The sequence below is a fragment of the Apiospora marii genome (assembly GCF_038362585.1).
Source record: "Apiospora marii strain CBS 49790 chromosome Unknown utg000007l_segment0_segment0, whole genome shotgun sequence".
Taxonomy (NCBI): domain Eukaryota; kingdom Fungi; phylum Ascomycota; class Sordariomycetes; order Amphisphaeriales; family Apiosporaceae; genus Apiospora; species Apiospora marii.
The window spans coordinates 2861343-2875881 of record NW_027117379.1 but is presented as its reverse complement, the minus strand read 5'-3'; the positions used below and the strand labels follow the sequence as shown (position 1 = coordinate 2875881).

Below are 14539 nucleotides of genomic sequence, written 5' to 3'. Positions count from 1 at the left end.
CCTGTAAATGAACATTTGAGCTGCGAGGGTCGCGTTCATGCCCTGCCACACCCGAATGCTTACCGGTCTGCCTTCTCGAAATGTCTGCAGCTCGCAGGGCGCATTTGAAGCCTTGTCGCGGATCGACCAAGAGCTGGGCGACACCTTAGCTCACTTCAAGGAGTCCGTCGTGCAGGAGATCAGGACCTACAAGGCCTTCCGGGGACAGTGCGACGAGCTCATCGCGCAAAGGACCAGCGTCATCCAGCAGCTGGCGGCCTCGGACCCCAAAGCCGCACTCCAGCTAGATGCTGGCCTTAACCTGACCCTGGACATTCCTGCCATCCTGTTCCGCGAGGAAGGGGTGCTTTGCTCTTTCAAGCCCGTTCCCAAGTATCTCGCCTCTCCTGAACCTCCGACGGCGACCAACGAGGCATGTACCCGTTTCCCAGTATTCCCCCTTTTCTTGCTTTTCTTTTTTCTCAGTTCTGTTTGCCCCGGCTGATAGGCTTCTCCAGCGCCAGCCGAGTGGATCATGCCCAGCAACCGACACCACCCCGCCGGATCACCCAGCCAAATCCCCAGAGGCGAAACCGCCCCGAGCGGCCCGGGCCGCGTCGCGTCCCACCCACGAGCGAAAACCACCTCCGCCGCCACCACCACCAACCCGAGTGCTGCGCGCGAAGAAGCGGCCCGCCGCCATGACACCAGCAGTCCTACCCATTAATAAGCGGCTGTACACCAAACAGCCCCCGATCAAAACCGCCCTCGTCACCAAGGAGCACTACTGGGTCTTTGACTTCACCGTCACCGTAAGAGGCCGCGACTACACCGCCTTGTATACTTTGCGGTGCCCATCCAGCCGCTGCGACAACCCGGTTTTTTCCAAACACCCTCTCCGTAGCGCGAGGGCGGAACAGCACTTCAAGAGATGCGGGGTCAGGTTTCGTGACACGGCCGACTTGGTCCGTCGGTACGCTCGCTTGGGTAAGTCACCAGACACATCTCGCATTGCATTTTACTTTGGGGCAGCCCATCTAGCGTTATCGTAGAGGCGGCTGACATACTTACTATAAGTAGTTGTGCATACACGCAAGGGCAAAGAGGTGACGAGGGCATGGGCGAGGTCACACAATCTGCGGCTGTTGGCGGGGGATGAGGCACATTTGGCATGTGAGAATCTATAGGCACAGCCAGGCAGCGTGGGTGTGATCATGGTTCAATTGACCTGATCAAACTAGGCTTCCCGTTTGGATGCTCCTCAGCTCTCCGTGTCTAGGGAAAGCGTTCTGCTCGCGTATGCTATCCTACGTAGTACATATCTATACATGTTTCTGTTGATACATGACCATCCTGTTGTTCGCTCTTCCAGTGTGGTGAGAAGCAGAGCCAGCGCTGTATCTTCCAGTACACAAGCAGGCGGCGCTGATCAAGGGAACACTGACTCCAGGCCCGAGACTCGGCCCATTGCCAGGGCGACGGCCAAAACAAGAAGGCCGAGTATGGTGATGCCGACAAGATGGTGGTTTGCGGATTCGAAACGCGATGGATGACGGTTGATCTGAAGCCTGCTCTCAAGCATTGCGAACTGCGCAGCAACTGGTTAGTAAACGGCCAAAACAACGTAGGGAAATCAGCGCCCAGCATGGCATGTGATTCTTACCTCTCTATTCTGGAAATCAATTGACCATTGGTCCACGTCCTCAATCAGATCCCTGTCGCGTTCGATCTCTTCGATCTCCCGGCGGAGATCGGCGCGGCCGTCCAGGTAGCTCGCTCGCTCGTTGCGCAGCCGCTTCTTCATGAGGCTGTTGCGCTTTTTGACCGCTCGGAGCTTGACCACGCCGTCGCGGAACATGGCGGCGTCCAGCTCGCTGACGTACTCGCTGGTGTTGCACAGGACCTGCGCGTCCTTCCACGTCGCTTTGCAGAACTTCCGGAGAAGCCGGGCGGCCTCCAGCACGTCGTCGACGGAGAGTTCGTTCATTAGGGCGAGCACGAGTTGGCGGTGGATGGAGGTTGGTGATTGGTCGTCTTCGGCGTTTCTATTCTGCAAAACTGGTGTCAGCAGTGTCCTGCGAGTTGAACAATTAGCAATGAAAAGATTCAAGGCTGAAGGAACTTACACCGCGTGCGAAAGGCTGATGACGTTGATGGAGAGGCATAGTGGTGCAACAGCATCAAAGAGGGAATGAGCTGTGGTTTGCGAGGAATTTATTTGTGGCAGGGTTGGCAATTTATTATAAGATGCAGGCGAAGCATCAGTGCATTCAATGAGAAGGGAGTTCCAATCTGCCCAATAAGCAAATCGTTAAGAATTTAACTCACAATTCACGAGGACTTTAGGGTCACATAGCTGTGCGGACAACGTCTGATTCACTACCTGTAACCGAAGCTCAACAGCGCTGACACCCCTCTGGTACCCTGTTCATGTATCCCACAGTAGCGAGTGCCCATGACTTGTCTGTAGTTAGACATAGTCCATCATCCGCAGTGAATCATTGCTAGTATGCCATTTCTCCCTCCTTGTAGTTATAAGCTGAAAACGAATGTGAGCGCTAATGCAGGCACCAGAGCCGAGACAGCGAGGTAGACGACAATCCGTCCAGCGTTGTTCTTCTTCCCCGGCTCGGGCTTCAGGGGAAGGTCATAGGCAGTCCAATCATCATTAATCTGCTTAGTTTGATCAGTAAAGAAATGAGCTGGATGAAACACGTTTATGCAAGGTGATTTGAAATTCTTACGTTGTTTTTAACCTGCAACTCTGTAACCCAATCTCCAACATTAGCGACCACGCGGGCATCCTCACGGAGTCCGCCTATCAGGAGACCCAGATGACCGCGGCAATGCAGCTGTCCGGCTTGATGGCGTAAGCACTCGAGATGCCGCATGACGAGACGGAGTCGGCCTTTGGCCATGGCTAAGTCGTGCTTCAGGGCGATTGTGGGGGAAATGGCGGACTCCGCGTTCTCAATCCGTCCATATATGCTCTCCGCTTCTCGTCGGAGTTCGTCTCGCTGCTGCAGAAAGGATCCGAGACGCGTAAAGTCATCGTGTCTGAACCGATCAGCATTAGGGACGGGCTCACGGTCAAGAGCGGGATAACGGATGACATAGGGTCCAGGCTCCTGAAGAGGAAGTCAGCGATGTCCACGGTTGAGCATGAATAGGTAGTGACTAACGCGGCGACGGCGGGTTAGAGCTCGCTGACGATGACCCGGGATTGGCATTGTGAGAATGCGCACATCAGGTAGAGATCGACTGAAAAGGAGATTGGGTACGCTTTACTGCTAGTGAAAGAGTTGATCTGGAACTAAAAGCAAAAGGCCAGATAATGAAGTGTGAAAGTCTGGATATGTCAACGCTGGTGATGAAATTCCTTCGGATCTCAGCGGTTCTGGCTTATGCCTGAGCTTCTGCTTTTTTCACAGTGCGATGCGTGATCACATTCCACGGTTGCCTGATGAAGTGGTTCCAAGTTACTGAGCAGCCGGCTTGAAGATGATTCATGTATCTCGACGCTTTCTAGGATGCTTCATAAAACTGACCACATCTCCTGAAGGGCCTTATAGAGAGGTTATTCTATCTCATGCCACAACCCTGTCTACTGCCCACAATGCTTCTGTGCCATTCCTACTTTCCATCCTCGGCCTACATCGCCCAGACCACGACCATCCGGACCAACCACATAGCGACCAAGAGCAATGCGCCACCCATGATCAAACAAGCCTTTTTCTCCACATGCAGTTGCTGCTGCTGACGGCAATGAGGTTCGAAGCAGCAAGGGCAAGCCACAGGAGGGTCGTGCATACTCCACATTCGGTTACTGATCTTCAGGTTTGGTCAGCACATATCCTGTGGATTCTGTAATCATGGTATGTCGTGACGTATCCTCTTACCTGGCGTGCTGTTTTGACAGCCTGGGTACGAGTTCCCGATGCATTGTCCCAATCCTCGCGGAACTCCTTCCAGTCATCCAGTAGCCATCTTCGGCCTTCCAAGTAGTCCACCCGCTTCGTGAGTTGTTCTAGCAGAGCATCGTGGCGGTCTGTGAAGGCCTTAATGAGGACTTGATCTCGAAGAAGTCGTCCTCTCTGAGAGTCGGATGTGACATGGAAAGGCTCTCCATGTCCTCTAACAATTCATAGAATTCTCGGGCATCTCCACAGATATCCCGTGACAAATCCTCCATTTCGCCGAGCATGCGTTCAACAGATCGAATGGGCCAGACTGTCCCATCACGAGAGACCATGACCACTTCGACCTGCACACCATGTTAGCGACGTGGTATCTCAAAGTCAGTGCTCCCAACTGTGTTGTCACTTACGCTATCAGGGCCGCTCGCGTCAAGGTACAGAGGCCTCATTTTGAGGATGTCGGCAGGGAGAAGATTGAAACTTCAATGGTATCGAATCGTCTGAGTGATGTCGTGTCTCAGGTTCCGCTTGGAGATGTTCGGCTTTGATCAGGCACTTACTGATGTATGTTTACCTGCGCAGCTTGTAATCGCAGGTATGACGTAATCAGCCGTTTATCTAGAACTCAGAAGTCGCGATGAAAAATAATATGCCAGTTGGCAAGGGCAAGCAGATTGTGGTGGGTTATTCACCAAGCCAGGCTAGCCACTTCCGTAACAACTGCAGCTCGGTTTCACAGAAGAAGACTCCATGTTCCCCGGTAATTCTAATGGCAGCTAGATTAAAGAATCAGTAGTTAAAATAACAAACAGACCGTAATCACCGCTAACCGGACACAATGGGACATTATCGATAGTGCACTATCATTGCGGTTCAGTTGACATAACTACTTAGTGTTCCGTTGAAGAACCATCGCTTAACTCATCGCCCTAGACCAGACCATCTTCCAGACGTGTTTCTCGTGATAGTTTCGCTCCATCTTCCCGTTTCGTACACAACGCCAAATCATCAAAGATGTTGCGACCAGTCTTCGCAATGACGCGGTATCAACTTCAGTTGGCGCTCAGTCTTGTCAGGCAGTAGTAGAGCATCATGATGGGCACGAGGAACCCGTACAGCACCAATGCCACAACCACAACCTTAGGTGCGGTACTGCCAGCATTGGAAGTGGCCAGGTGGTTACGGTGACCCGGCTCACGTTGCTTCTCTTCTGCAGACTCAGTCTCGGCCTTCTCTAGGAGCTTGGGGAATCGGGGATTCCGGGTCTCCTCCTGCGTGTACTGGGTCAGTTAAATGTCCTATACATGTACCCGCATAACAGAATCACCACACCGGATGCCTTACCGCTGTTGCTGCCATGAAACCGATCCACCGCTTCAGAGCCAGAGCGTCCTCCCAATGACGATCTAACTCCCATTGCTCATCGCGCAGGTCGCCCTTGCCCTCAAGAAAACGGCGCCGATTCCACAGACGCTTTCGCATAAACTCGATGTCGACGAGAATTCCCTTCAGCCGCTTCTCGACTTGGGCGAAGTCATCAGGGTAGGTGTTAGGAAACAGGTAAACGTATTCCCCCTCGTGCTTCATGTGCTCAATCGTCAGTTCGACGAAGTCGAGGAGCTGGTCTCTCTCTTTTCTGAGAAACTCGAGGTTGCCGTCAAGGTGCAGGAGTCCGGCCGGGACTTCATCTACTTCGCGGGGCTGAAGGTTGAATTGGGTGAGCTGGGCTTGCGTCAACTATCGATTTTGTTAGCTGCATATCATGCGAGCTTGGAGTTCCTGATTTGAATCAATACTTACGCCGCCCGTGTGAGGCCGGACTCGATCGAGAGAGCGGAATTCAGGCATATCCCGGAGCGTACGCCAAATGAGATGGATGATGGCGTAATAGCAGTTGATGGCTGATTGTTACCGACACTGCTTGTGCCGTTCAATTAGTCCTTGGCCGAAGCTGGGTAGGAAACCAAAGGGCAGTGTGTGTTAAATGGTGGTGGGGCAAGTAGCTCAGAAACCTTTAATCAGTAAGTCCATAGGTACGATACCTGCATCTACCGCTTCAGCGAAACCCAAACAATAGCACAGGTCGTTTTCAAGGCACAGTGACAGCACTTATTGGAACCTATGCTTGCCACCAAGTTGCTTCACCACCTGATTAGGTACTTGAAAAAAAAATTCACATTGGGGAGCTGCCACTTGGTTGTTCAAGAACGTCATTAATATTCCCATTCGTCGGTTAAGCTGCAATCAGCCGCATCTCATCATGCACCTCTAGCTACTCTGAGATCACAGACCTGTGACTAAGCAGATCAACAACGCAGCAACTAGAATCGAAGTAATAAAATAGAACAGAGTCATGCCAGCCTCTCTGCGTCTTCGCATACGCTCTGACAGGTGAGCGTAATCCCCCAATACTTCGATCTTAATTTGCATGATTAGTTAGTAAAACCTCATCATTTTATAAGATGGCTTTTGGTAACATGATAGAGTATTCTTACATGTCTTTCTTGGACGTTGATCCACTCTTCAGCGGTGGAAACGATGTCACTGTCCACAAAGAGCTCTTCTGACTCTCGATGCAGATCGGCACGCCCCGTCAGATATGCATCCTTCTCATCTTCGAGCCTTGTCAGCATAACTTTGAGACGGCACATAACCCCAGAGAGCTGGGTTTTGGTGCAGATGAACTCGTCCTCTGTTGAAGCTGATGATAACAACCCAGTGTTGTGCAAAGCCTCCGCTCGCCGATACGCGCTCTCGGCAAAAGTCTGTAGCGACTCTCGACGTTCCTGCACGGATTCAAACTCGAGATTGAGCTGCAATGCATCAACTGCGACGGCATGAGCCTGTATTGTATGTTAACTCATGTTGACAATTCCTATGGGGTACAATCCTCATTGGGTGACAGAATTCGGACTTACACCGCGCTTTCTAGGCCTCTTCCTGGTCAGACGGGCAGACTTGGGGAACGCCATGTTTGTAGTTTTTCAATGCAAGTGCGAGGCAACCGGATGCTGGTATGGGACTCAGAAATGATGGCAGGGAAAATTATATGCCAATGAGTAGGTATGTGTGGCTTGGGGATGTTTGATGGAAGGTGGTAGTTGTCTAAATTGGCTGGTCACGTTGGTATCAACTCCACATTGATCTCAGGGGGGTGGACTCAGGTCACTTTGGAACATTGGCCACTAAGAGTAAAGATCAGTAGGGAAATCACAAACAATTAATTATTTCTGGCCAATTAGAGCCCACTGATCTTTGTGGTGCTACCTCTAGTGATTCTCTAGCTAAGTACCTGGCAATGTGTAAGTACCTTAGGTAAGGTAGGTAGGTAGATGCCAGACTGCCACCTAATCAGGACAATCAGGGCTATTGAGGAGCAAGCTCTTTACTGATCTACTGACCTGCTGGCCTTCGGTTGACAGTTTCAGCAGTTTACTTTCCATTTATCAAAAATCAATTCTCCACTTTGGATTAAGAGCTTGACATTGTTGGAAAATCACAATCAGCCGCCTACTGATGTGCCCTCTCCAACCACATAAAACCCTACCTACCTACCTCTTCCCTCTCAACTTCCCTCTTCCCTCCTCCATCCACCACCACACTTCCATCCATCCTTCTTGGCCACACTTCCATCCATCCTACTTCATCACTCTTTCATCCATCCTCCTTCATCACCATCCTCCTTCATACATATTTATTACTCACCAACAACCACACCACCCAGCGCAAACATTCATCAATGCAGCTGCAAACCAAGTCACCACATGGTCATCAAGTAAGTTCCCCCAGCTTGTTTTTCTTGAGGTCACCTCTCGGGTTTTTCTTCCCACATGCCAATCCCCTCGCCGATTTTCATGCGACACCCAACCCCATGACCCGCCCCTCGGCTCGTTCGCGGGGGTTCACAGCCGGAGTCAACCGTGGGTGCTGACACCGTTCGGGTCAACGCCCCCTACTTTGGGGGAGGGCAACACACTCCAGGCTCCCCGATTCGTCCGCTCGAGTAAGGTGGTTACCAAAGTTCAGGGCGGCCCGGGACTCAAACAACCAGAGCGGGCTTAAAAAGGCACTGGGTGGGCTCGTCAATTGGGAATCAGCAGCCTTCTCTCGAGTTGGTATCTGGGATCTGGCATAGCCCAGGTCGCACTGGGGAGACGTGGTTCCTTGTTCAAAGATCTCGAGTATGAACTTACCAGTGCCATTGTACTGACGGGGTTTAAGTCTACAGGTATCTCGCGATCAACCGCCTCTCACCATCAGTCAACACCGACACCGACACCAACACCAAAGGAATTCTTTTATGAAGGGAGGGATTGGAATATTGGGTTATGGATTTTCTTTGGTCAAGTAGTTCAAGTAGTCAGGTAATGATTTGCTTCATGTGCAATTAATTAATTGCTTTTACTGTGATTTATTCCATCTCTGGTAACGATTACGTGATGTCGTCCGGCGCTTGATTGGCATATTCGCTTTGGCGATTTCCGCGAATGCAACTAAGATGGGTTCAGTTGGTTGCTGCTCAGGTTTAGTTGGTCGTACAGGTAGTGGCACTGCATGCTATTTTGGCTTGATGAAACCAAGCATATCCTTTGTCGTGAAATTACGATTTATCTGTTAATTGAGTTTACTGGCTCCCGTCGAGTTCTTCTTACGCGGGCCGAACCTTGAGGCTGAAATCTTCGGGTGTTGGGGATGTTTGAGTAAAGACATGGGTCCCCAGAATAATGTCTAGGTGGTTACAGATACTGGGGTGCATGGTTACATTTTCAACGAAGATCCGGCAATGCTTGCATGCGGCACAGCAACACATTCATCCCTATCTGGACGTTCATGTTTTGCAAGACCCGAGCGGATTTGATACGATCGCCTTTGGTCAGCTTTTGCATGATATGGGGAGCAGGTTGAATGTTTGTCAGTCGTCAATAAGAAGCCAGGATGGGCAAATTATTCCATTGCGCGTCTGGTCTGGGACCTTCTGGGAGTCTGCAGCCGGATCCAGCTACCAACTCGTGATTTTTGACGTATTTGGTCAACAAGAGACAGGTAGAATGCTGTCGGCTCAGCCACTTACTACCCAAGCCACCGAGCCACGCGTTTGTGGTGCGTTATCGTAGGACGCAGACCTCTTTGCGATGCAAGTTGAGCGAAAGGTTTCCATCGCTCCTTACTCAAGTACATGCAAGCTAAGCTTTGACATGCGCAGCCGACCCCAGACGATGCAGGGTGTTTCCCTGCATACATCTGCATACGACGCCAAATCGGGGCATCACGACGTACAAACCGGCAATATCTTGTCGCTGGCCAGACCCTACTGCCGCTTTGATCGACTACAAACGATGATAAAAATGCCGGATTTACGAAACAACCTCGGATAAACGGGGGACCCTGGATCGGCAAGTGCCGTGGCCGTGGCGGAACAGGAAGGCCGGGCTGGCAAAGAAGGTCTGTGTGCTACTGCTGCCAGGATTCGTACGCCTGTCATCCGAAGAATCTGACTCGCTGATCGTTCGTGGACCAAGATCCGGTCCCACGTGGGAACAAAAAGCTCGCGCCATCCGGGTATCGAGCCCCCAAACCGTGGTGTCTCGCCTGACGCTCATCTCTTACCCCTGCCATCCGTGCGCCAGTGGGACTCGCAAACCGCCAGCTACCGATAGTAGTCCACGCAGGAGCACGCACAAGAGGGCCGTTAATCCGAAGCCCACGGGCCGCTGCGATCACCACCATAGCCTACCCCAGGACGAGATCGTGTCAGCACTTCATCAGCGGCCGGAATGCCACTCTACGCAGAATATCCCTAAGGCGTGTATCCACCTCGAACCCTGCGGGCTGCAGAAAGGTCATGCAAGTCTTTCTCAAAAGGGCACCCGATAGCCGAATGAACAGGGGAGCGAATCTGTCGCATGGAAAGTTGGGCACCGATGAACCTATATAGACTGGAGCATGGAGACGTTGACTATACGTCTGCATTCTTTTCTTTGTGTTCTCCTTCTCCTTCAGGATTTTCCGAACCACCAGTAGTGCCGCCAAGCCGTCGGGAATCTCAACTCAAACCCGCGGCGACCAACATGTACAACGACACCGCCGCCCGCGAGGGCTTCGCATCAGCCCTGGTGGCCGCCTCGCACGTGCAGGACCTGTCGGAGGAGCTGCGCGACCAGCCCCGCACCCTGATTATCGTCATTACTGTTCTCGCGACGCTCTTTGTCGTCTCGCGCTTCCTGGGACGCTGGAAGCAGGGCATGCATATCGGCGCCGACGACTGGACGTGTGTGCTGGCCTTGGTGCTGCTGTACGCCAACTTTGCGGTCCACATTGTCAGTACGTCATTGCTTGAGGCACCAGTTTAAAACAATTGTCCCGTTTCCGAATCTAACTGTTGGTGTGTGTATTAGTGATTAACATGGGTATCGGTAAACACATCAGTGCAATGTCCGTAGACCACATCGAGTCACTTAGCAAGGTATGACGAGATTTCCTCGAGAAGATACACCACCGGCCAAAGAAGAACGACTAACCCGTTGCTTCCCCCGTCGGACAGGTCCTATTTGCCGGCGAGCTGCTATACGTGACCTCGATCAACACCTACAAGATCTCGCTGCTCTTCTTCTACTGGCGGACCTTCCCGGTGCGACTGATGAAGATCGGCGGGCTCGTGCTCGGTATCTTCTCCGTTGCGTGGACCATCGCCTCCGTCTTCGTGATCATCTTCCAGTGCATCCCCGTCACTAAGGCTTGGCAGCCATGGGCCGATGGCATGTGCAGCAACCTTCTGCACATGGAGCCGCCCCTGGCCAGCATGAACATCTTCTGCGACGTCGCCATCCTGTGTCTGCCGCTCCGACCGGTGTTGACCCTGAAGATCAACACGGCCCAGAAGGCTTTCGTCATCGGCACCTTCCTGCTGGGCTCGTACGTGGTCTTCACGAGCTGCTACCGACTGGCCATGTTCTTCAAGTTTGACCCGAACGATCCCACCTGTATGTCCATCCCCAGTGCCTTCTATGCAGCGTTCCCTACTAACGCCCTACTCACAGATACCCTCGCCGAAGCCCAAGCCTGGGACGTCGTCGAGATGGCTAGCGGCATCATCTCGGCCTGCCTGCCGACCCTGGGCCCGATCCTCAAGACGATGACGAACTCGGTCCTGACCAACACCCGCCTGAGCCGGCGCATGAGCGCGCTGGGCCACTCGCGCACGAACGGCCCCAAGCACGACCTCAACCTCGTGACCATCGGGGGCTCGGGCGGCTCGTCGTCCCGGAGCCCGCGCTCGCCGCACTGGAGCACGCACGACAAGTACGGCGCCATCGACGACGCCGACGAGGGGGTGGTCATTGAGTATGCGCCCCACCACCCACAACAACAAATGCCGCCGCCGCCGACGCCGCCGACGGCGGATATTGTCGTCACGCGCGAGGTGGCGGTGCTGATGCGGAATGTGGCTAGTGTGCCAATCAAGCGATCGTTGGACGACGAGTGGCCGATGAGGACAAATAGGCTGTCGAAATTGCTTCAAGGGATTTGAACATATAAGATTGAAGATGATCTTGGGCTTGAAATGGGGTACGACACGTTCATATTAGAGTCAGTAGTTCATACTGGGAATCAAAAGTAGCATTTTAAATGACCGGATGGTCTCAGATATATAAGTGAATACCGTCAAACGTCTCCTCGTTCGATCCATGCCGGAGAGAAGCGGAATACGATGCCCGGTTAGAAAGCGAAAGGGAAGTTACACCACCAAACATCAACAACAAAAAGACCTCCTACTCTAGGGTACAAACATCAACCCGACGACCCCCCAAAGAAAAAGGTAATGTCCTTGGCCTTCGTCCCCGGCTGAATAAGGGGGTAGTGTTGAACGAGGGGGGGCCTGGTCTTGACCGCGTTGTTCAGGAACTCGGTCTCGGGGACGTCATACGGCTTGTCCCAGCGCTGGGTGGGGACCTTGTCGGTCAGCAGCTCGTCCTGGTAGACCGGCGTCGGCGCCTCGGGCTCGGGCTCGGACCCGGACGCGGCCAGCTCGATGTCGGCGCGCGCCAGGGCCGTGGCGACGTCCTCGGTGTCGTCGGGCAGGCGGACCGACTGGGGGCCGTTGAAGAAGTCGTCCGGGTCGTGCAGCTTCTTGACCTGGCGCAGCTTCAGCAGGTTCTTGCCGTAGTAGGCGCGCTCGTAGGCCCCCTCGGGCAAGGCGGCGTCCGGGAAGTTGACGAAGACGGCCTGCTTGGCGACCGAGTGCGGCTTCACCCGCGACTTGAACTTGGCCAGGAACCCCCGCATGCTCCGCTCCAGCCACTTGTCCGTGAAGGTCACCTGGATGTAGGCCTGGTAGTTGGTCCGCCGCCACCGGTAGGGCGTCGAGCACCGGCTCTTGCGCCGCGCGGCGCCGCCCGCGTGGATGAAGGTGACGCTGCATTCGGCCTGCTCGCCCCGGAACAGCTCGCCGAAGCGGTCGAGCTCCTGCTTGAGGATCACGATGATCCTGTCCATCGAGTGCATCGAGTTTTCGTTGTCGATGCCGAAGCCCGCGTACAGCCGGAACTGGGTCGCCGTGGGGATCATGCGGACCGTCTCCTCGCTCCACTGCGCACTGTTCAGGGGGATTAGCCATAAAGTTGCCGAAAATGAGGGGGCTTGCAACGGGTATACGATGCAAACTTACGCTAGTGTCTCGTGGAGAAAGCGACTAGACTTCTCCTCCATGCAACGCCGCTTCATTTGATTCCGGATCCTTGGGTCCGTAAACGCTGCATCTATATGTTCCGAAAAGAACTTATGGTTGCCGTCGCAGTAGCTGATGAACCGCACGTCCGTCCCCTTGCTGTCTCCGGCCTGGTGGACCCAAGTGGTGTCGATGGTGATCTCGTCCGGCCACTTGTACGCGTAGAAGCGGCTCATGATGGCCGCCATGTTGTCCTGGTGCCATTCCTGGAGCTTCAGCTGGCTCTCCTTCGAATCAACACAGCCACAGACATTCAGCTCCGGGGGCGGGTCGGGCTTGTTGGCGTCGTAGGACCAGACGTAGCGGCCCGACGTGACGAGGCCGCAGGGGTCCTTGAGCTTCTCGACGCGCAGCTTCCACTGCACGACAACCCCAAAATTGCCGCCGCCGGCGCCCCGGAGCGCCCAGAAGAGCTGCCCCTTGGGCGAGTGGCGGTCGTCGCTCTCGTCGACGTGCAGCGTCTCGCCGTCGGCCGTGACGACGGTGATGGCCATGACCGAGTCGGAGCCCATGCCGAGCGTGCGGGTGAAGGGGCCCAGCCCCGCGCCCATGAGGTAGCCGCTCACGCCGACGGTGGGGCAGCGCCCGCCGTTGAGCACGTAGCCGTTGTGCCGCCCGTTGATGATGCGCTTGTAGACGTCGGCCCAGCGCGCGCCGCCGTCGACGTACATGATGCCCTGCTCCATGTCGAGGTGCGTGCCGTGCATCCGGTGCATGTCCATCAGCACCCCCGTGTCCGTCGTCGCGAACCCGGCGTACGAGTGGCTGCCGCCCCGCACCGTCAGCCGCAGCTGGTGCGCCCGGCACGCCCGCACCACCTGCTTCACGTCCGCCTCGTGCCGCGGCTGCACCACGCAGTCGGGCCGCGTGAACCGGTACAGCAGGTTCGTCGACGACACGGACCGCTCGTACTCGAGCTGGCCCGGGCAGTACACGTACATCTTGGCCGCGCGGCACTCGTTCATGAACTCGGCCGCCGGGGACGTGCGCAGGGGCGTCCGCGGCACCCGCGTTCGCACCGGCGGCGAGTTGTTCGCGCTGCACGCGCCGCTGTTCGCGGGCTCGGAGGGCGGGGTTTGGTAGGGGTCGTTGGCGGAGGGGGCAGTGGACGACGAGGCTACCGGCTGGCCGCTCGCCTCCGGCTCGCTGAACGCTACCTTCTTGGCAGGACGCGGCGCACTACCGGTGGCCTCATCTGTGTCGGGGCCGGCCGGCGACGGACGTTTGTTCCCCTGGGCTTTCTTAGGTGGCATGATTATACGGTGGTAGCTGATTTTTTAAATAGATTTATATATGATGAATTTCAAGAGGGAGGGTGATAGGATCTTCCCCACGTCCATGGATGTGTGGTAATTCATTGGCTTATGAAAGAAAGCCCTGGGCGCTTTGTTCTGGTCTGAAGGGTTGCAGTTGAGCGCGGCAAACAATGAAACAGCTCCGAGTAGAAAGAGGCAAAATCTAGACTAATACCGCAAACGGATATTTAATACATTTCATCTTTCAAAGCAACAGAGCTGGATATGGTTTTAATATATCAACTTGATCTCATACGCAGTTTTGATTAGTGATAAGCCACAATTGCCCGAAGATACATACCCAGTGAAGCTACCTTTGCAAATCCCTTCAATCAAACGTAAAGTGAATATAAAACTGGATGTACTCTGAGTACGGCTGATTGAGTTCCATTTTTAGTAAAAGGGTAAAATGGAATGACTTATGAAATAACGGATGACAGGAAGATGCGCTGCTCATTTTTACATGAGGCAAATTGTGTCTGACATCCAGCGTGAAAGCTTCCTAGCAACATGTGTATAGCTGTATAAGAAGCCAAAAATTATATCATCGATCAAATCGATCCGGGTCAAGCGGTTGCGAATGTCGGACTGACTAACCTCTGAAAGGGGAAGAGCCAGTTAAT

General features: G+C 53.9%; 5 protein-coding genes across 5 annotated transcripts; 2 read left to right on the top strand and 3 right to left on the bottom strand.

Moving 5' to 3' along the window:
• Positions 1-55: 55 nt before the first annotated feature.
• Positions 56-1191, top strand: PG985_011296 (uncharacterized protein; the record flags this gene model as incomplete). Its single annotated transcript, XM_066831063.1, has 3 exons — positions 56-416; positions 553-952; positions 1167-1191. The coding sequence occupies 3 exons, from the start codon at positions 56-58 to the stop codon at positions 1189-1191; spliced, it is 786 nt and encodes a 261-aa protein (XP_066681745.1).
• Positions 1192-1408: 217 nt separating this feature from the next.
• Positions 1409-4345, bottom strand: PG985_011295 (uncharacterized protein; the record flags this gene model as incomplete). Its single annotated transcript, XM_066831062.1, has 9 exons — positions 1409-1567; positions 1643-2054; positions 2106-2175; positions 2308-2395; positions 2551-2652; positions 2724-3107; positions 3879-4113; positions 4161-4243; positions 4307-4345. 9 exons carry the CDS (start codon positions 4343-4345, stop codon positions 1409-1411), a joined length of 1572 nt encoding a protein of 523 aa, XP_066681744.1.
• Positions 4346-4948: 603 nt separating this feature from the next.
• PG985_011294 (uncharacterized protein) lies at positions 4949-6868 on the bottom strand (the record flags this gene model as incomplete). Its single annotated transcript, XM_066831061.1, has 4 exons — positions 4949-5167; positions 5241-5633; positions 6392-6709; positions 6815-6868. 4 exons carry the CDS (start codon positions 6866-6868, stop codon positions 4949-4951), a joined length of 984 nt encoding a protein of 327 aa, XP_066681743.1.
• Positions 6869-9964: 3096 nt separating this feature from the next.
• PG985_011293 (uncharacterized protein) lies at positions 9965-11424 on the top strand (the record flags this gene model as incomplete). Its single annotated transcript, XM_066831060.1, has 3 exons — positions 9965-10217; positions 10292-10359; positions 10438-11424. 3 exons carry the CDS (start codon positions 9965-9967, stop codon positions 11422-11424), a joined length of 1308 nt encoding a protein of 435 aa, XP_066681742.1.
• A 260-nt stretch (positions 11425-11684) lies between these two features.
• Positions 11685-13874, bottom strand: PG985_011292 (FAD-binding domain protein; the record flags this gene model as incomplete). The annotated part of the gene is made up of 2 exons (XM_066831059.1): positions 11685-12489; positions 12562-13874. The coding sequence occupies 2 exons, from the start codon at positions 13872-13874 to the stop codon at positions 11685-11687; spliced, it is 2118 nt and encodes a 705-aa protein (XP_066681741.1).
• Positions 13875-14539: the final 665 nt, after the last annotated feature.